The sequence below is a fragment of the Delphinus delphis genome, chromosome 2 (genome assembly GCF_949987515.2).
Source record: "Delphinus delphis chromosome 2, mDelDel1.2, whole genome shotgun sequence".
In the NCBI taxonomy this organism is placed as follows: Eukaryota; Metazoa; Chordata; class Mammalia; order Artiodactyla; family Delphinidae; genus Delphinus; species Delphinus delphis.
The window spans coordinates 177,209,900-177,232,906 of NC_082684.1; the positions used below are offsets into that span (position 1 = coordinate 177,209,900).

Genomic DNA, 23,007 nt, shown 5'->3' on the forward strand with positions numbered 1-23,007 from the left:
TTGAAGGTGCTGCAGCAACCCTGTATTGGGCAAGTCTCTCCGTGCCATTTTTCCAACAGCATTCTTTTTAAATTAAGGTATACTTTGTTTTTTAGATATAATGCTATGGCACACTTAACAGACTACAGTATAGTGTAAATACAACTTTTATATTACACTGGGAAACCAAAAAAATTGTTTGACTTGTTTTATTGTGAGACCTGCTTCACTGTGGTGGTCTGGAACTGAACCCACAGTATCTCCATGGTATTGTCCTGTATTAACTACACTTTCAAATAAGCTTCCATTAGGATATAAAGGGACAATACAATTCTCCAAGACTTAATTTCTATGCATCATAAAATAAGGTGAAAATGCTTATGAGCACAAAAACAGTCTACTTAAACGTGACAACAGCCTTAATATCAATCAGGATAGTCACGGTGGTGAGCAACCCCAGAATGGACTAAGGATGTGATGCCTAAGAGGAGACTCCTACTTTGAACTTTCGTCCTTACAACTGAGTTTTAGAATTACATACTTTTAAATCTTTTGGATTTAAAAATATAAAGTAATGAACTACCTCTATTTGTATCACTTAATGATTATTAGCACTAAAAAAGATACTTTTAAAAGCAAGAAACTCCCACAAGAGTGGGAGTTTAAAAAGTATTAAACATGCATAAAAAATTATCCTTCGAAAGCCATCCTTGCAAATTACTTACATAGATTCAACGTAACTGAAATTAAAAGCCCAACAGCATTTTGGTAGCATTTGACAAGCCAATTCTATAACGTATTTTGAAGACGTATGGGCTAGTAAGTGCCACAAAATTCTTTAAAGAAAGAACACAGCAGGCTTCCCTGGTGGCGCACTGGTTGAGAGTCCGCCTGCCAATGAGGGGACGTGGGTTCGTGCCCCGGTCTGGGAAGATCCCAAATGCTACGGAGCGGCTGGGCCCGTGAGCCATGGCCGCTGAGCCTGCGCGTCCGGAGCCTGTGCTCCGCAACGGGAGAGGCCACAGCAGTGAGAGGCCCGCGTACCGCAAAAAAAAAAAAGAACACAGCTACTAACATGCCTTGCCAGACATAAAAACTTTAACATTTAAAACAAAACCAATTTAAGGCAGGTTAGACTTCTGTATATATATTTAAGTCTTTAGAACTAGTAGATGAAAACACAGGAAAATAACTTTGATGTGAGGATGCAGAAAATAACAAAGAGCAAAACAATTACACCCAAAGTACTGGTGACCAAACTACTTTAAGGAACTCCTATAAATCAAAGCAGACAGACTAAACAGCAGAAAGGTGAACAGAAGACAAGGAGACAATTCACAGAAGAATCGTGAATGGCTTAAAAAACACAAAGGATGCTCAACTTCATTGATAACCAGAAAAACGCAAATTAAAAAGCAACAGAATATTCTTTTACGTTCATCAGACTGACAAAAATGTCCAAAGTCTAACAATACCGAATGTTCTCAAGTAGTAATGGAAACACCTCACATCTCAGGTGGAGACTAAACTCATATAACCACACTGGAAAACAACCTGACATTATCTAGAAAAATTGGAGCTACCTGCACTTCACGACCCAGTAATTCCCCTTAGGTACACACCCTTAGAGAAACTCTAATGTACATCAATTTGGAGAAATATTCAACAATTCTCATAACAGTGTTATGCTTCTCTTTTTATTTTAGCACAAAACTAGAAACAAAACACATGTCCACCAACAGGAAGAAGAACATAAACTGGTATTTTTATACCATGAAATTTTACTAATACAGTCACTGTAATGGAGGAAACAATTAGAAACCAAGGTCCCATAGGTAACGACATTAAGACTAGAGTATTCAAGATATTCATAGTCTCTTGAAATCTTGGCTGAAAGGCTCTTGAATTTCCCATATATACCCATTTCTTGGAGATTTTCAAGCTCATATATACATTATATAACTGAATTAAGACTGCTACTATGATGTATAAAAGTTTCAGGAACACTACATTTGAATATTACATTGCTACCTAACAAGTATAAATCTTCACTCCCAATTTAGGAACTAAACATTAATTAATCATCATGGCCCCAAAGAAGCCAGGAATTACTACTGAATAGCAAGTTTACTGCCAAAAAAAAAAGAAAAAAAGAAAAAAACCTCCTCTACGGCCTTCTTACACTACTGTAATGGCCAAAACACCTACAGGGACAATAGCTGCTTTCAGCAGATTTCACAGACGTGTTGATCTCGCATGATCCACTCAGAAGGTCTAAGACATATTCATTTTTGTAAGGCAGATATTTTCATTGTAAAAGGCACACATTTTAAAGGAGGTAGTCTCTAAGTCTAGCAGATTGCCTACCGTGTCCAGCTTTGCTGTTTTGGAATCATAAACAAGTATAAAGAAACTTGAAGGTAGGCATCCCTGGTGGTGCAGTGGTTGAGAGTCCGCCTGCCGATGCAGGGGACACAGGTTCGTACCCCGGTCCGGGAAGATCCCACATGCCACGGAGCGGCTGGGCCCGTGAGCCATGGCCGCTGAGCCTGCGTGTCCGGAGACTGTGCTCCGCAGTGGGAGAGGCCACACCAGTGAGAGGCCCGGGTACCACCAAAAAAAAAAAAAAGAAAGAAAGAAAGAAAGAAAAAGAAAAGAAACGAAGGAAATAAGATCTTCCTTGTGAAAAGTTTATTACTTCCTTGTGTCAGTTACTACATTTTATGAGGCAATTATAGACTATAGCAGCAGTTCTCTCCAGATCATATACCTTAAGGTTCAGCTTAAGGAATAAACAGTTTAGGGGCATCTTAATGATGTTTAGAATGAAACAAGTTCTCTGTTTTTACTTCCTGCATGAACAATTAAATTAGTACTTATATCCCTCTGAAATGACCCTTTTGTTACGTTTACTATGGTTTTCCTCTGCCTTTAATGATAGGAGTTGGAGAAGGTGTAAGTTGTTTCCAAATTTGTTTCAATGCTGCTAAATCTATCCACAGATTTGAAAAATTAACAAAGGCTTGAAAATTCTTCAGCGTTGCCATTCAATCCAGGAAAAGGAAAACACTCCAAAACAGAAGATACATATCACTACAAAGAAATAAGGTAACAATGTAAATACGTATATGTATCCTGAGGAGGAATTTCGTTTGCAGTTTTGTGAGAGATTATTAATGAACAGTATGGAAACCAGTTACTACTACTCAATACTTACGGGAACCTTGAGCAAGCAACATCTCTGAAGGCCAGAATTTCTCTTTTTAGAAGGTCTGACTTTGATAGGACTTATCCAAGTTTAAAAACAAAAAACAGACACCAGGGCTCCACCCCAGCTCTAACGAACGGGGCAGGGCTGAGGTGTCCGAGCATATGGTGAACTTCCAGTTCCATGGGTGATTCTGGCACACCTTGTTGGTTATGAAAAAAGAGAGAACTTCCCAGATTCCTTTTAACTTTAAAAAACAAAAGGAAACAAAACCAAAACAAAATTTTTAAAAATCTAGCACAAACACAGAGAACTAGTGGAGAAAGGGCAAGATCAAAGACAGCAAAGCGAAACTGCTTTTCCAGGTAGGTCTTCAGCATGCTATTTGCACACCAGTTATTTATTTTTAAAAACAGCTCCACTCACCCCCTTCTTCCTAAAGGACACACCCACACAGATGCCCTCCGGAAGTGTGTTACACCTTAAACATTTTTAATACTACTTGCCTCCATCTAGAAGTATAATTGAGAAAAATAATTGTGATAAAAATATAAAATGCTACCCTGAAAGGCAGTCTTGGTTTCATCATGAAAATATAAACGAAAGGCGTTTCCCTGGTGGCGCAGTGCTTGAGAGTCCGCCTGCCGATGCAGGGGACACAGGTTCGTGCCCCGGTTTGGGAAGATCCCACATGCCGCGGAGTGGCTGGGCCTGTAAGACATGGTCGCTGAGCCTGTGCTCCGCAACAGTCTCAAGAGGCCACAACAGTGAGAGGCCTGCATACCGCAAAAAAAAAAAAAAAAAAATATATATATATACACATATATAAACGAAAGCTATTGGTTGGGTGCCACTCCTCTGTGTTCAGAGCGCCCTACCACAGACATTACCCAGCATCTCCTATTATACAGCTTATGATCTCTCTCTCTTGTATCAGAAAATGAACTCTTTCAGGAGAAGAATTTTGTTGTATTTATCTCTGTAGCTCTGGTGCAAAATGGGGTCTGGCACCAAGATGGCCTCAGCACGTACTTGTTGACTGGACGCCTGATTAGGCAAGAAAGGCTCAGGTGCCTGTGTCTGTGCTGTTCTTCTTAAGCTCTACATTCAAAACTTATAATGGGGAGGAAAAGCCTAAGGTCTCCAAAAATAATTCATTGAGCAGGCAATGAACAGCTCACTTTATGCTATTTTTTCATAAAGCTAAGTAATACTACATAGTCTTAGAGACAAACAACTTATTTAGATTTATTTTAATAATCATAAAATCCTCAACCCCCTTCTTCTCTTTTTAAACACTCAAAGGCAACAAGCAACTATTCAGAACAAATACACAGTCACTAAGTGTGCTTTTTCTACACAGATATTTAATTTTAATTAACATTTCTATTTGTCTTTTTAATCCGGAATCTGTTACAATGTTAGGTTAACATACTTCATGTTTAAACAGTTTTGTATCAAACTAAAATTAAAAATCTGGATCTTTGAAAATAAAGACAAATAATGAACTTAAGAAAATTAATGTAGTGTTTTACGTTACAAAGCCATTTCAAAAGGCTCTTCTGCTTTTTAACATCAGCCTCTAGTCACATTCTTTAAATGCAAACTTTTCCAAGCATTAAAGAAACCTAGGTTGCTTTAAGCCTATTTTTTCAGTTTTTGGCAAAACAACGGTATCCAATTTTAGCTCTACCATGTTTATTTTTTTATTTTGTGTGTGTGCGTGTGTATGTGTGTGTGTGTGTGTGTGTGTGCACGCGTGTGCCTATGATTTTTTTAAGGATATGTGGTGATGTTGTCCTATGGTATTTTAAACTTAAAATGAGCTTTAAGGTCACTTTCCTACCTGATGTTTTTCTATCATTTGTAGATCTCTAACCAATTCTTATCGTAAGCCATGAAATAAATGTTACTCTTTGATTTTAATTTAAATTGTGTATATAAACTTTGATAAAACCTTTTTCTCTCCCTTTATGCTTGTAATTACGAATTATTCATTTATACTTCCAATTTTTACCAGTAGGGGGAGTAACCTACCAAAGACTAGACTTCACAGAGAAATGTACTATAACCTAACTTTTTAAGGCTTAAGGTAATAACCACTCACCTCTTCTAATTATAGGCACCCTTTCAAAATACCCAAGACAACACAGACCAAAGTCAAAATTTTCTGACCTACATTTTTCTGGTATGCTAAATAACTCCTCCTCAATCTGCAGTAAGGTCTAACGAGATACTGCACGTAAAGAGTAAAAGGTACTGACTGCATTTCTAAACATTAATTTCCCACAATGTTCTGACAGTTGCCGTCATAATACTAAACAGGATATGGCTGTAAAGCTCAAACTACTGATGCAACAGGGCAGCCTGCTTGTTCCATTGTGTAGTAATGGTGTTACAACATGGAGGAATCATAAGGGAAAACAAAGTATACAAGTGTAGTAGAAAAAACCGCAAAATAACTAGGTGACAACACCGGGTATATAATCTGTGACTTTCATTTTAATTTATTTTTTACTCTATAATTCATAATTTTAAATGTGTCTGTCCAGAACTTTTCTATGCATTTAAAATGTACATACAACTAAGTATGGCATTAATTGATGTTTTGTAACAATTATGTTTTTGCAACTTGCTCTTTTATTCAACCGAGAAAATCTTTATGCTAATACATACAGAGGATAAGCCTATTTTAAAACTTTCAACAGATTTTACTTAAGTGACCTCCATAATAACCACCTTCTACACTCCTACCAGTTTTGTTTCCCTCCGTTCAACTGTTAGTTGTCACCAACTTTAAGAGTGAAAACTCTCGTTTCAATTTCCAACATTGTATTGGTAATCCTTCTCCTGAATTCGTTTATGCTGGTAACATACACACACACAATTTGCCATCTTAGCCATTTCTGGTTTACAACTCACTAGCATTGAGTACATTCACACCGTCATGCAACCATCACCACAATTCACCTCCAGCACTTTTTCATCTTTCCAAACAGAAACTTTCTACCCAATTAAACCACAGCTCCCCATCTCACAAGACCAAAGTTGAGCACTATTCTAGTTTGTCTCTCTATGAATTTGCCCATTCGAGGTACCCCAGAAGTGGAATCACACAATACTTGTCCTTTTGTGTCACTCAGCAAAAGGTTTTCACAGTTCATCCATGTTGCAGCGTTTATCGTAATTTCACTCCTTTCTAAGGCTAATACTGCGTGTGTGTATATATATGTGTGTGTGTGTATACACACACACACACACACACACACACACACACACACACACACACACACACATATATATTACATTTTGTTTATCCTTTATCTGCTGGTGGACACTAGGGTTGTTTCCACCATTTGGCTGTTGTGAATAGTGCTACTGCGAACACTCGTGTATAAATACCCGTTTGATTCCTTGGTTTTCAATTCTTTTGATTACATACTTAGGCATGGAATCACTGGATCCTATGGTAATTTTATGTTTCACTTTTTGAGGAACCGCCAAACTGTATTCCACAGCAGCTGTGTTATTTTACGTTCCAACCAGCAATACACAAGGGTTTCAATCTCCACGGCCTCAAAAACACTTGTTGTCTTCTACTGTTTTTTTAATATATATACAGTAGTCATCCTAATGGGTGTGAAGTGATATTTCACTGTGGTTTGATTTTCTGTCCCTGTTGACCAATGATGCCGAACACCTTTTTATGTGCTTACTGGCCATTAGACTATGTTCTTTGGAAAAATGTCGCATCAACTCCGTTGCCCATTTTTGGACTGAGCTGTTTCATTTTACTGTTGAGTTCCAGGACTTTGTATTCATATATTCTGGCTATTAATCCCTTATCAGACATGACTTATAAATATTTCCTCCCATTCCATGGGTTCAGTCTTTTCACTCTAGAGTGTCCTTTGATGCACAAAAGTTTTTCATTTTGATGAGGTCCAATGTATCTATTTTTTTCTTCTGTTGCCAAAGCTTTTGGTGTCATATCCAAGAAATCACTACCCAATCCTGTGTCATAAAGGTTTTCCCTCGCTTTCTTACAGTTTTATAGTTTTTAGCTCCTAAGTTAAGGTCCTTGTTCCGTTTTGAGCTAATTTTTCTAACTGTTGTAGAGCAAGACTGGCCATTTAAACTTCCTCTCCTGTAACTGCCTGTTCAGATACTTTGCTCATCTTTCCATTGGATTGTTGGTTTTCATACTGCTTTGATGAATTCTTAATGTAGCCTTAATGTACCGTTATTCATATTTGTTGCAAATATTGTCTCCCAATTTTGCATTTTTTTTCAACCTTTGTTTATTGTATCTCTGTCACAGAGAAGTTTTAAATGTCTCATGTAGCCAAATTTACCAACTTTTTAAGGCAAATGTGTTTTGGGTCCTCAGTTAAAAGGTCTTCCTTGCCCCTCAAGTTAAAAACAGTATTTTCTAACATTCTTTCATCACAGGTATTCCCCTGCCCCACTGCTCAAAATGCCATCTTTATTACATAATGTAATTTTAGTGAAACTTACTGACTAAATCAGACTAACACCAATCCCCCCCCACCCCCCGCCCCTGGTTAACGTCCTCAGTTATTCAACAAATACTTAAGTACTTCTATGGCCAACTGGTCTAATTTTACATGAACATTTAGTAATCCTAAAAGTAGTTTGAAAAGTAGTTTAAAGCAAAGCAAGGAAGAGCTAAATGTGTCCCACTTTCAGCCAGCTATGACCTCCTATGTGGGCTATAAAAGATTACTGCTGTTAACACACTGGGAAAAGTCTTCAGGTTCATTTTAACTTCACCCAGTCTACAAATATCATCAAAACACAAAAAGGAAGTTTATTCCAAGTGACTAACTCACATCTCACGTTAAAGAACGACTAATCCCCTTCCATTAGATTCCGACTACAGAACAGCATGTAACTACATGACTCTTTGGACAGGCTGATTTTCTGAGAGCTGCCTTGAGGTCACTGAATAGGTCTGCTTCTGTGGCTGCTCTGTTTACTTTTCAAACTTATCTCTGTTAATAAACTGTAACTCTAAATTATTAAATAAGAAACTTAAAAGTCATTAAACTCTTCTGACCCTGGCACTTATTTGGCGAAATCAAAAAACAAGGACCCACGTCTCCTGCCTATTTTGTCATTTCACCAATCTGCAAAAGAGGCTGGGGTCAGGACCAGTTTAGAATGGTCAATGGGTTGCAAGCCTATAAAATTCGGTTTTAGACTTTTTTTTTTTTAAAGCACATCAGAGTTTCTCTGTACTTTGTTATATGGCTGTCCAATAAAGGAGTCTTGCCAAGAGATGTTCAAATGTTACCATAAGAAACAGATATAAATCTAAAAGGAGGTACCTGATGCCCTTGTTTTACCCTACCTAACACTAGGATTATTCTCTGCAGAACTGAAGAGCTTCACAGCTCCTCCACACTTCTGTCCCTCAAGCAAGCACAGACTGATTTATCTAAGATTCTTTTTATCGAAAGACACACCGGCATTAAACAGATCTAAATCTATTTCTTTAATTAGACGCACAACACATATAACATTCTTCTTTTTCTCCAAATACATTTTTTAAACCATGACCAATGTAGGTGCTTCCCCAACTCTCAACACATGCATTACCATTCTTTCAGTTATTTATCCATATACCACAAATACTGAACTGACTGCCTATTACCTGTCAAGTACTAAGGATACAGCAGTGGTTAGGACAAAGTTCCTGCTCTTCTGTTATTTATTAGAGCATTCTATCGCTGTCATCCTTAAATACAGTTTAGCTATACTAGTAGCACTTAAGACCAAGAGACCTATCTTATTTGAACCATCAACCTCTTAATATAAATTATTTGTTAAGGAAAATCCAAACAAGGAAATCACTATGTTGATGACAACAGTCAATAGGAAGCTTAACTTAAATAACATGGATGTCTCCACTGAGGAAAAAAATATACCGCAAATTAATGGACCTTTCACAAACTTAGACTAACTGGAAAACAATCTGAAAAGATCCAAATTGTTATACAATTTATTTAAGGAAACAGTACTGTCTTCAATTCACATGCAAGGGGAAATACTTGGTAAGACTGTACTATCTTCCCAATACACCACACCTAGGCAATTCCAAGATAATCAAGTTTCTTCCTGTAAGTTTAAAATAAGCTCGTGATCAGCAAACACACTTTGTAGAATTTAAACATGAATCACCTAAGATTTGTGAGGAGTTTTGAATTACTGGAGTCCAAACTAATATAGACTGGTGATGTCTTTCATTACGCACAGTTTTATGGAAAGAACGTGGACTTTGGAGAAGCACCTCTTACACCGTATGTTTCAACTTCAGCAATGTGCAGGCTCTTCATATCTAAGAAGACAATTCTTGCCCTCACAATGTTGTTTTAAGGAATAACCTAAAATATGTACAAAACATTTAGCACCAAACCTGGTACACAGTTAATCTTTAATTACGTTAAGTCTGTCAGGAATGGTGCTTGAAGCTTCGAGGGAGAGGTCAGGGGGTGAAAAAAGTACAAAATGCAATAAATCATAACGTCTGACCCTACACAGGAGAGTCTAATTGAAGGAACTAAAATCGTAAAGTGGTGAGTGCAGTAACAGAAAAACAAAGTGTTTGAGAGGTTAACTGACACTGAGAACCCAAGGACACCACCGCTGGCCCTTAGAGAAGGAACTGAGTCCAACAGAACGGAAATGGAGGGAAGAATACGTCCTTTTCAGCAAAGGATCAAAACATGAAAGAGCATAACACGATCTAAAAAACTGTACACGTTTGCAGCAGATGAATTATACAGGGAATGTTTAAGAGTGAAATACTGGAGATCAAGCTAGTAAGACAGGCTGCAACCAGACTGTCAAGGACTTGCTATCATCTTACTGAGAAGTATGGACTTCTCCTTTGGATAAAACCATTAGAAAATTTTAAGCAAGGAAATAACACAATCCAATCTAAATTTTATAATGATGTCACTGTAAGTGGATAGAGTGGGTAGAAGGAAGCACAGCAGTTATCAGAAGGTTACTTCAAGAGCAATGACCTGAGGCTCAATAATGGCAGTGGCAATAACAAGAGAGAGAAACAATACACACCAGTAAGACACAGGAGGAAGAATCCAAGATTTGCTGATGGATGAATGGGCAAGAATGTTGAAGAACATGGAATGGTTGGGAGGATAGTGTTGTCACTGAGAACCTAGAAACTGTGGGAAAAGGGAGGAATTTAGGACACACTATATTCTGGGGAGATGTTAACAAATACCAACTGCTTGGAGAAGGAAGCAGACGTGTGTGAGTTAGAAATAAAGATTTGGGAGTCACTTATGTAGACAAGGTAGTCACGAGAATTGCTACCCAGCAAAAGAGGACATGTTGGGCAGGAAAAAAGAACAAGGGCTTCCCTGGTGGCGCAGTGGTTGGGAGTCCGCCTGCCGATGCAGGGGACGCGGGTTTGTGCCCAGGTCCGGGAAGATCCCACATGCCGCGGAGCGGCTGGGCCCATGAGCCATGGCTGCTGAGCCTGCGCGTCCAGAGCCTGTGCTCCGCAACGGGAGAGGCCACAGCAGTGAGAGGTCTGCGTACCGCAAAAAAAAAAAAAAAAAAAAAAAAAAAAAAAGAACAAACCACAGTGAAGACTGGGCTCTGATGCTATTTCAGGAGCAAGAAGAGGAGAGGGCAGGAAGCTGAGGAGCGCAGCGTCCCAGAAGTCAGGGAAGAAAAACTCTCCAAAGAGGAGGTGACAGCTAGCAACAGGTAAAGTGGGAGAAAGACCAAAGACCTTTCTGAAGGCCAAAGGTCGTTTTTTCAAACTGAGAAATGTTTTTTAAATAAACTTTTTCTGTAACCAAACTAAAAGCGGCAAAACTGAAAAACCCAAACACCCTTTAGAAAGTATTACCACACTAACAATTAATGCGTTAATTCAGACTTTCTCTCTCAGGAATTCTCTCTTGTAAATTTAATTCTGCATCAGGGCAAATATGATTTGTACATATGAATTTTGGTACAAGCCATCTTTGGGGAATCTGACAACATTTGGAATAACCTGTTTATGTATGATGCACTCTATGATGAAAGTATGTTTCGTAATGTGTAACAACTGCTACAGGGGAAATTCAAGCTACATACATAAAAGGAGAGCAAACTAGAAGCAAAAGAAACCCAATTACTTAAATCCTTTGTCAACACATCAAATCAGTGTGAAATAATGAGTCTGACAATAGAGTAAAAGCTTAAAGACTCATTAGGTCCACACAGCATCTTCTAAACCCAAAGGACATAAAAATTCCTCAACGTTTACTGATGCTAATCTGCTAATTCATCTGCTACGGGGTCTACCCAAGGTGATTTATTTACTTAATGCTTTTCAAATTTCCTTAGTTCCTTAAACCTGGGTTAAGTCTGGGACTGTGGCTGGTCTACGAAATAGGCTTATCCCATCACCCTGCTTCTTCCATTATGCATCACCCCCCAAGTGGTGGTTGCCACAGTTTTTCTGAACCTTCTATGGTTACTAGCACCGAGTCAGATAAACACAATTTGGGTTGTAAAGTTCCACTTCTACTCTTCAGACTTAACTCATAATTCAGACATTAAGACTCCTTATCTTATGGCCCACAACTCAGTTTTCTAATTCACAAACTGAAACCAATAGTTGCATGTATGTGGAAATGACAAGTTTTTAAATGTCTCTATTCATATTAAATTTTAATAGAAAATTGAGACAATTTCTAAACTATATCATGAAGACAATTATCACAAAAACCAAAAATTACTTTATACAAGTATGATGGGACAGTCATTTTAGCTGTGAAAAGTTATTTTATCCATTACTAACTGTTATAAATTAAGCACTTGACTTCAAAGTGTCAGAGGCAAAAAACAGTTCTGAGGCTTCATAATTAAAAAGAAAAAGAAAAAAGCTAAATATGGCTAACTCTAGATCTAAATCTATGCAGTAACATTCTAGAAGACTTTTTAGAAGAATTCATAATTAAGCGTCTTATTTAGCTAACGGAAATAATGTAATATAATCAGAAACTCCAGAAACTCCAGTTCAACGTGCAGCATCTAGTAGTAACGGCATACCTTTTCTCTCTGCTTTCTGTGCAGGGACAGAAGATGTGGGTGTAGGCAGTTTTGATAAAGTGGATGCTCCATTAGCATCAAATGGTTTCTTTGGCTGGTGATCGGACTGTAGCGTAAATGGACTAGAAGGAACAGTGCTTGGGGCAGCAGTTGGATGAACCACTGGTTTGATGGGGTGCTGTACTGGCGTAGAACTACTGTGAGTCTCTGCTCTTGGCAGTCTGTAGTCTCTGTCATTGTGTCTGCTTGTCTGAGACAAAATATTCTGTGGGAGCAAACTACTGGCATCACTGGAATGCTTGTCTTCCACTTTAGTTCAGAGTTCGGAAAAAGAGATGTTGGAAATGACGGAAGGGGAAGAAAAAAGATTACGTTAGAATCCTGTCTTTAACATCAGCTAATTTAGCAACATACCTGTATTTAACATCTTTCTATAAAACTGCGAGCCCAGTTAGCGTCTGCAGTTTTACCACTAGCATATAGATATTCAAATGCTGGAAGAGGAATTTTAGCTCAACTGTAAGTGCTTCATCTACGCTGAGATTTCAAGCGGCTGCTAGTTTGGGGACTCTTTAGAGCCACACCATAAGCTCAAACAAAACATGAGCTGTTTTGTTTAAAACATCAAAACATTGATGTTTTAAAAGATCAAAATGTATGGAGAGGTATAACATTTTTTACTCAAATAAAAAAAAATATTTTTAAAATAGAAAAGGTAAACGGTCCATTCTTTTAAAATACGGACCTTGGTTCTAATAACTGACTGAATTATCCACAGGGGTTCAACTACAGAGGAATACTACTTTGTTGTTAGCCTGATTTTTCTGAATACTGACGTGGCTGATTAGTGGGCTCTAAAGCAGCTGGTACTAGGGCTTAGACGACCTCATTTTGGGACGGCTGAATTTTATAAAGAACTCTGCATTCGGTAAGTAAATCCATTCATATTTTTAATGATGCTAACAAATACCAGAGTTAGTTATAAAATCAAGTTATAGATAATGCTATCTGACAACAGGAGCCCTACATCTGCAGCAAAGTCAGAAAAATATACTTGGTATTATCCGTCATGTTAAGAACAGATCCTCTTCCAATTTAAAGCCACAAAAATATTTTAAACTCAAAAGTACTTCTGCTTCCGCAAAAAAGAGTACAAAAGAAGGAAAATTTCAACAATCACGGCAACAAAATTTGTATTTGTCAAAAAAAACCTCCAGCCTAAATTACAAGTCTCATCAGTAACTGAAGGATTAAAGCAACTTCCAAGGAGAAAAACACCTTAAGACTCAAGCACATGATATGTAATGATACTACCAAAGGATGCCCTCCCTGTTGAATACTGTGTCGTTTTTTCCAGTTCATGGTTCCTCCAAGTCTAGAGAGCATGACAGCACAAAGAAGGAAGTAGGCTTAAACCGCAAAGCAGTTTTCAAGTTGTCAACGCACACCTGCAGCAGAGACACTGCAGAGCATTACAGCACACGTGGGCGCTATGGCGCCAACAGCTTTCTGCTGCTCATGGCTCGAGACGTGACGCCGTTCAGCAGAGACTCCATCCATCCGCACAGCCCCACGACAGGAACACTCAGCAAACATCTGCAGACACTTCTGGGTGCCACCACTGGGCGAGGAGAGGTGTGCTACTGGGGCTGGCACGGAGAGGCCAGGTGTAACGCTCTACAACACAGGACAGAATCCATACGCAATCCCTGACCCCAAGCGCCATCCGTGCCACTGCTGAAGAACCCAAGTTAAAGTTTCTCTAACCACAGAGCAATCGGTCTGTGAGGCACCGATTAAAGGTAATAAAAATAATCAACAATACAACTACACCAGTACAATTACAGCAGCAGTAATACCAAATTTAAAATTCTACCCCTACAACTTCACTGTCAAACTGTGGGTATTATTTGCTACATTGCCAAAACTCCCGAAACACAAAAACACTCTTGAAGAATCTTTTTTCCTACCTTTACCTCTTTACGTAGGAAACGTTCCCAACCCTCCCTGTCCCCTCCACCACACGCACACCTCTTTAGCTGGCTGTTGGGGACAACAGAGCTTTAGGCCCTACCCTACATGAACACCAACGTACCAGACATATGGGACACTCTGCCAGCATTTTTTGGATAGACAAAGTTAAGCACTTCAGTGCCTAGGAACCATTATTACCATCACGCCAAGTACAGTCAGTTGACCAATTAAAAAAAAAGTAGCAGCAATACAGCTGCAGCCCTTTCTCAAACATTACTTAAAACTCAAGAAGTGTGATAAAGGAGTCCATTTCAGCACAAAGACCCACCGACTCCTCATCTGCACTTCTAGGAATTTAGCTAAGGAAGTAATCAGGGAAGTGGGCAGAAATACGAACAACAGCATTGTTTACTGCAGGAAGAAGCTGAAAACCACGCGGGTATCCACGGAGAGAGGATTATTTATGAATGGGGGCACGTCCAAAACCGGAACACCATGCAGTTAACATACGTTGAACTATAAAATGGCAAAAGGAAACAAATCCTTGGAAAACATTTTTTTCTTAATTTTTTTTTGGCCGCGCCGCGCGGCACGCGGGATCTTAGTTCCTCAACCAGGGATCGAACCCGCGCTCCGTGCAGTAGAAGCACAAGAGTCTTAACCACTGGATCGCCAGGGAAGTTCCATATCCTTGAAACATTATTGAACAGAAGAAACAGGTTAAGAACAGTAACATACAATCCTATTTTTGGTGTAAAATACATGCATATGTAGTTTTTATATACTTTCACATGCAGCTAGAAAAAAGTGTATGTCTCCAAGCGTTCCTGAGTCGTGAGATTAAAATACTTTCCCTCTCTCTACTTTTAATAACAAACATGCCTAACTTCTGAAATCTTAAAGAAGAAAAAACTGATTTCCCTTTTGAAAGAAAAAGATGCACACAGATAATTTGAAACCACAATTCTGATTTTATTTCCTTAAAGATTTTTATTAAGCAGCCAAAAGTACTATTTTCACTTCCACCAACTTTTCTATCAGACCTCTAATTACCCCAAGAGAGGACGAGTGACTAGGTAATTTTGGAAAGAACAAACATACTAGGCTGTGATCTTTTCTTCTCTGGGAACCATCAGCCACTACGTGGAGAGGCCTGGCCCAGTAACTAAAAAACGTTATTTTTACACTCATCTAGCGAGTCTTCCTGGACACCCACAATTTGTTCAGGAGGACCACAAGCTGGGCACTATATTTTTTTTAGCCTGGAAAAAAGGAAAACCTCTCATTTTTAGTTATTTGCCGGAAAGTCACAGTTACTTAAGATATTAAGTGAAATGGGATTACAACCCAGGTCTTCTGTCTCAATATACAATATTCTTAAATTCCCTAACTTCAGTGCTTTAAACCATTGTTATTGTCTAAGAATTAAGTACAATTTCACTAATATAAAAAGTTAAATGTTCCAGGGAACATACTTTAAACATCAGCCCTACAGAACTGTATTATTTGTTTCATCTTAAGTAATTTCTCCCATCAAAAATTCAATATCCCCCACTGGGACCAAATATAACCCTACTTTTTGTCTTGAGTTACAGAAGGAGAATGCAAACGCTTAAGTCTAAGAATTCCCAAAACACATCTAAAAATTCTCAGAACTTCAAAATTCGATGAAGAGCCTAAGAATTCTATGTGGCATTTAAATTTTATTCTGGGCAAGACCAGCCACTGGGAATAGAATATATTTAGTGAAATCTTCAAATTCAAATTTTACTTGAACTTAAAAATAAATGTATGTTACCCATACTGTCCAACTCGGACAAAATCTGACCTCAAAAGAACCTGAAGGTGCCCATAGTATGGAGACGGCACACAGATCTACAATCGTGGTGAAACCCATTTCCATATACAAGGATGAACAAGCGTCTCGCTGATAACACAGACGAAGACAGTCACTTCACGTCACTCTCTGTGTGCAGCTACCGTTCAGTTACTGGACTGAAACCCAGCGGGTCTCTCAGTGACCAGTGTAAACGGGGGTGGGGTCTCCTGTCAATCCACAGCATGAAAGCTTACTTCTTCACCAACTCAACGGCATTAGAGCCATCACGGGTAGTGATGGACACCTCCACGTGCACCGTTTCAAGAACAAAATGATGCCCGTTACGAGGACAGACCCAACACAGAAAACCTTTTATGTGTCTGTTTCTTTTAGTTTACCTATATAAACGGCTATGCACATAAATCTGTAAAGTAAACAAACTACAGGAATGAATCAAACATTCTATTGGTTCCAAGAAAGACTTAATACTTACTTCCACCGGCAAAACCACTAGTGGCTGTTGCTTGCATCACCTCTCTTCTGTAATCCCTATCTTTTGGGAAGCTATTAACTGCCATCTTGTTTGCTTCCTTTTGTCTCTGTTCTCTAAAAATAAAAGACACATCCACAAAATTACAAGACATACAATGAATCTACACTTAACGCTTCTGGTCAAATGCTCAACGAAACTGTACGTGGAACATAAAAGAACAAGGCAGTAATATCATTCAACTGGTGTGGGACATGGGATACAGCAAACAACATTATGTTTCTCACTGATGCCAATATTATACCAATTATTCACATGCCATTAACCCTACAACCAAAACTCTGTAATGATAACTCTCCATATATGAAGGAAACATATTATTGTCCTACAAGAATGATAAAGTTTTCTAATACAAATTACAGGGAAGATGTATGATAGATAACAGATTAATATAAATTTTTAAATTACATAAATACACTGACTGTTCACAAGGCCCTTGTGGACAGCTGCTCGTCTGTCCTAGTTTTTTTGGTTTTGCTTTTTAAGGTAAAGAGAAATTATGGAAAACACAGACGATAGGCCAACCACTGCAGTTAAGGAGTGACGAGCATCACACTAAGAAACCTAAGCTCAGAACGATTAGCACCTAAGACGTTCGCCGGCAGGATCAGCAGTGAGAAATACTGTTCAGAACGATTAGCACCCTAAGACGTTAGCCGGTAGGATCAACAATGAGAGATACTGTTCACTTAAATGAGCAAATACCTTTCAAGCCACTCCTTTGGTTTCTCCCACTGTGAAACTTCTGTTCGACAATTGTAGTAGTATTTTTTCCCAGAGGAGCTAATATGCTCAGACCAGTCATCGGCAGAATCATAAGGCTTAAAAACACATTTTAGAAAATTAGAACACGTTAATACAATTTAATCACTTGGTATGAAATATCAAGAATGTCAATGGTTTTCAAGGCATACATATGGAAAAAGACTTGAGATAAAAGTCCCCTGCTCTAAGACGTCTAAGATGTAATTATCTGCATATATATCTTAGGAGACCCTAGTCTATGAAAACCTTCAAGGGGAACAATGGAAAACTCTATAAAATATCAAATTAAACAGATCAGCAGGTTCATTAGGCACAGGAAGAATGACACGAAACTAACATCATAGTGACTTCAGAAAAGCATTACAAAGCCCCCCATTACCACAGTTTTAATTGCCGAAATCTAGTCACATGGAGAAGCCACTCTCAACTGACTGATCTGATGGCATGAGAGTACATCAGTTCTAAACACTCTAAGGCACAAAGTAATCACAGCCTGCCTGTATTCACTGTTACTCAGTGGGAAAGAAGCCACACACACACACTTCAATGTGAGCACAGAGCTAACTAAAAGCTACGGATTTGCTTCAACTTCAAAACCCATGCGATGGGTCAAGTATTAACTAAACCTTGTCTCACACAGTATACAGGGTCGGCGGCGTTGCTCATTTTCCCATAACTAAAACTGGTCTGTCTTCCGAAAGTTCTCAGATACAGTCTCTTGCTAGTAATTTCACAGGCACTGTAAAATTATAATGACGTTAGAAATATCTGAAAGGCCCAGTTCTCATGGAATGAATCTCAACAAAAGTAATGTTTAAGTGCCTGCAGCAGCTCCAGGAAATCTGGTAGAACCCCAAGTACACTTGTACATGAATTTAACAGTTTTCGAAGGAGCTTTGAGGCTAAAATGAAATAAGGTTATACTCTGGCAGCCCATCCTTCTTCTGGGCTCACCACAGTGCAGAGGAACACAATTTTAAAGCTTAAGGAAAGGGACTCTTACGTACTGCCTACCCAGCTTTCTTTAATCTACCACACAGGAACAAGCTGAAAGAACTTACAAGTTGTCCACAGGTCACAAAAGTAATCAGTGGCAGAAGAAAGGATCAAAACTCAGGTTTCTGGACATCTATTATTTCCACTAAGTCAATACCAATTTTGGAAATGTCGTAAGAATTCTGAGGACAGTTGAAGAAACGATGCAGATTATGCTCTCAGGCTGGTGTCCAAAATCATGAAGCTGCTGGAAATCAGCCCTGTGCTTCCAAACCTCTAAAGACCAGTGGAGAGTGAACTCTCAAGCCCCCTAGCTCCCAGGAGGCTTTGCCAGGCTGCAGGAAACCCAACCACAGAAGGCGGAATTCAAAAGGCTCTTTTCCACCACCTACCACTCCCTACACCTACATTAGTATATGCCAGCTGAGCCCCTCTACGGAGGTATCTGCAAGATTTGGTTTGCTGGGCAAGTGGCCACGTGGGGTTACTAGTTTGGTCTGGAGAGGCAGAAGGAGATTTGAGGCAGGGGAACAGAGGCCACCAGAGTGGAGCAGAGGGTCTAAGCCCACGCCCCTCACAGCGGTGCCTGTGCCGGCTGTGGCCTGTCTGGAGAGAAGAGGAGCCCGCGGCACAGCGCACGCTGACACACTGCTTCCCGAGCCAAAGGCCCGCTTCCGGGACAGACGCTGCCACCGCTCAACTAGGCAGTGCGTTTGACGGCAGTCAATCTGCACTCTGGCACAGCCTCCAGGACGGTTCAAAGTTCACAGACCAGAACCTTGAAGAGCATGGGTTCACCAAACCCTAGGCTGGTACGAGTTAATGTCTTACTTAACAGAACGTGCTCCAGGTACAGCACTGCAATCACATACTAGTAACTTAAGCTCATCTTCTCCACCCTACTTCTATCCTCAAAAAAAGGTTAAGGAAAAAACCTTTAAGTAACAGGGTTTTTAATGTTTTTAAATGCTGATATGCAACAGGAGGTATTAAATTCCCCACCCCCCTCGTTGTATTTTTTTCAGCCTTACTAAGGTATAACTGACAAATAAAATTGTAAGACATTTAAAGCGCACACAGTAACGACTGGACGCCCACGTTCACTGGGAAGGGTTTGCTCGTCTAGTTAACTACCACGTCTGTCTCGTCACCTCACTCACAGGCGCTTCTTCTGGTTAGAACACTGACGCTCTACTCTCTTAGCAAATTTCCATGACACAATACAGCATCACCAACTATAGTCATCACGTTATATATTAGATTCTCAAGTTCCTTGATTAAAAAAAGGTATCTAAAATTAAGAATTAAACAAAAGTTTTGCAAACATTTCAAGTTTTCTAAATTAGGCTTGCTGTAGTTGCCAAGTGCTGCCCAGGAACCCTTGAGGAACCCCGAGATCATTCACAAAATCACAACTATTTTCATAAATAGTTTCATAAATAATACTCAGATAATTTTGTCTTTTTCCTCCTCATTCTATCACAAGAACACAGGGGAGTTTTCTCAGAGGCTTTATGGGAGATCTGATATCACAAAAGACTGAAGGTAGAACAACTATGAAATTCTATGTTTCTTCTCCCTACTCAGGCATTTAAAGAGATGCTCAATGTCTATTTTTCAAAAAAATAGAAAGTTATTTTTCAAAAAAATATATTAAATGTGTTGACATGTAATAGCTTTACAATTTTTAAATTATCTTTCAAATTTATCAATTTTAATTTTTAATATGGTTACTCACGACGGAGTCCACATAAACAGAAGCTCTCAATTTTCATGAATATAGAGGCCGAGACTATGAAGCATGAATGGCTGCTCTCTAAGAATGGCACTCAATAGTTCCTGTAGCACCCGTCTACTCTTCAGTTCAAAATGACTTTTAGAACTTATATCAACGCTGCTTTTCTCTTCTTAAATAAAAAAGCATCTCCCTATTTACTCTCTCCAAAATACAGAGTTCCACCACTTCTCCTCAAAGTTAAACTATGGAAAATAAAGTGTTAATCTCGGAATTTAATTATGCACTGTTAATAAAGAACAGTTCATTAAATAACATCAAAGATGGCACTCACTGTAACAAAGAATTTCATGGAGTCCTAAGAGTTCTATGGTTAAGTAGAATATCTTCAGTCAAGACTGGTTACAGAGAATACATGTGAAGAAGAACCTCCAACTTAAAACCTCCAGAAGATATTTAATTGATAACAGAAGATATTTAATTCATAACAAGGGGAGCTGGAGTATAAATGCAAAGTAACCTAGGACTGAATTTAAAGCACTTCCAGCAAATCAAAATTGGTAAACGACTCTTAAGGGAAGATTCCAATTATAATGTCTTTAAAGGGAAATAAATTTCTCTTCCTAAATAAACAGATTTTCTGAATAAAGAGATCTCTTTAAAAAAATCAGGAATATGCATAACATAATCTAAGGCAGCCTACATGATGTCTGTAGATCCTACCATGATTTACATTAGGAAGCAGGAGGCGTTCAACAGGCTACATATTTAAATTCAACGAGGCCTACCTGTGAATATCTTCATACTAAAAACAAGGTAACTGCAACTCGACTTCCAACAGTTAACTTGATAAATATAAATCCCCCATACAAACACGTATCTGCGTGCGTAACTCCAAATGATACTGCTACTGATTTTCAAAGACATATTTAAAGCTCAGAAAGCACAAAATAAAAACCCACTTTTAAAAAAAGCTATTCCGTATTTTAACCTGGGTTAAAATAATGTGTTGACCTGGGTTACCTGATATTCTTCTGTTCATCTCTTCTTTCATTATGAAAGTATTAATGAAAGGCGACCTTATGTTTTACTTTACTACTCAAAAACCTTCCACTGGAAGTGATTTTAGGACAAAGTCAGTTTACAAGTAACCTTCAGAGATGTTCAAAACCCAGGCTCTCAGGTAACATTAAATTATAGTTTGCAAAAATGTCATTCCCCCTGGGTACATTATGGTGAAAAAGACCACTACTTGAGGTTAATTATATACCCAGAGTTGAAATCTACAGAAAGGGGAACCCTGACTCTGAAAACACATGACATTTAATCTGTCTTCAGTTTCCATTCACACAGCGCAGTCCCCTGACACCCTTTAGAATTTGGATCTTTCAAACTTATCTGATGCCCATTATTTATTCTTTCTGATTTCATTATGTCAATCCATTTCTTGAAAATCAAAATAATCAGAAACTGTTTTCCCTGAATAAGGAATTTTTTCCACCAAAACGATGTCCACATGGCCCGCCTCTGTCCTAATAGCAAATACCAAATCTAAACTGTCAGTAATAAAGGAAACTTTAGGTTAGTGCTAACCTGTTAATTTAATGGGGCCATTTTTCACAAAAATAGAGACACGCATTGCAAAATGCTGAGTATATGTCTTAGTGAAAGTGATTCAGCACAAGCAGTGTGATGACAACACCTGTGAAGGTTCATCAAGCTGTCGTCTCAGTCTCGATACCACCCTTTCTCTATTCTGTGATGCTAAGGCTGGGATAACGCCAATTACATTCTGTTTAGCCAGCTGGCTTCCTCTTAGATTCTGCCAATACCAGGCATTAGAGGAGGGATGAAAGGCAGGAGGAAGAAGCCTTGCAGTGCAGCGGGTTCCATTTTCCAGCTCTCAACCCAGAATCAGAACCAGCTTCGTCGTACCTCGCAGAGGTACCATCACCAACTGTGCAAGGCTCTTCCTCTGAACAACTGGGTTCTGATAACCCCAACCTCTTCCTTTTGCTCCCAGCCGTCAGGGGTAATCACTATACGTTCCTTTTCCTTTCCTGTATTTGAAATTCTCTATGCTAAAATAACCGGTATGAGTCCTGTTTTCCTAATTGGACCCTAAAAACTACTCTAAAATTTTTACGAAAATCGCTGATGTCTCAATTTTCTATGGAAATGTACTATCTACACTGATTCAACAAGAGACAAATAATAATAAACCCCAAGGGTTTTCAGTACCATTAAGGTATGATGATCACCTGAGTAACAGAGGCACTGTCTGCCGGATTCAGCCTACACTTCTACAGCCTTCTAGTTGCTCTTCCTTCCTATAATGTATTTTCCGATCATGTTTTTAAAATTGCAAACATGGTACTTCACTGATTTTACCCTTTAGTAGCTCTCCACTGCCTTTACATATAGTTCATATTCCCTGGAAAGGCAGAGAATGCTTTGTAATCCGGCCCCATTTCTCTCTGTAACCTGAGCCCCTGCCATTCTTCCACACCATCGAAATCCGTGTTCTGCAAACGTGGTGTTATTTCATATTTCTACGTCTTTGTAGGTGCTGTTCCTTTTCATGCTACACAAATTCCAACCTCTTCCACTGCATGGGTTACAGTCAGTCTGTTGGCCAGCACACCTTCCTCTTCCAGGCTGCAGCCCCCCTCTTGAGGGCTCCCCAGCAACATTAACATGCATCATTTTAATGGTTTACTTTTCAGTCTCCACCATAGGTCCAAAAGTTCCTTTAAGATGGGCTACATTTTCTCAGTTCTATACATCAACAACCTAGCATATGCCTGGGAAATTGAAACCTTATTTTTGAATGAATGTATTAAAACTTTTGTTTGAACCTTGACTCTAAAAAGTTCAACCTG

General features: G+C 38.9%; 1 protein-coding gene across 5 annotated transcripts in view; it reads right to left on the minus strand.

The window, feature by feature from the left end:
• The window catches only part of WAC (WW domain containing adaptor with coiled-coil), an 86,167-nt gene that overhangs the window by 14,168 nt on the left and 48,992 nt on the right, over positions 1-23,007 (minus strand). For 4 of the 5 annotated variants that reach the window (XM_060006375.1, XM_060006373.1, XM_060006372.1 and 1 more), the window contains exons 5-7: positions 17,335-17,450; positions 16,573-16,685; positions 12,287-12,595 (exon numbers count right to left, since the gene is read on the minus strand). In XM_060006375.1, coding sequence (XP_059862358.1) covers positions 12,287-12,595; positions 16,573-16,685; positions 17,335-17,450 — 538 coding nt within the window. The remainder of the gene's footprint in view (positions 1-12,286; positions 12,596-16,572; positions 16,686-17,334; positions 17,451-23,007) is intronic. The other variant, XM_060006376.1, reaches the window with a different exon arrangement.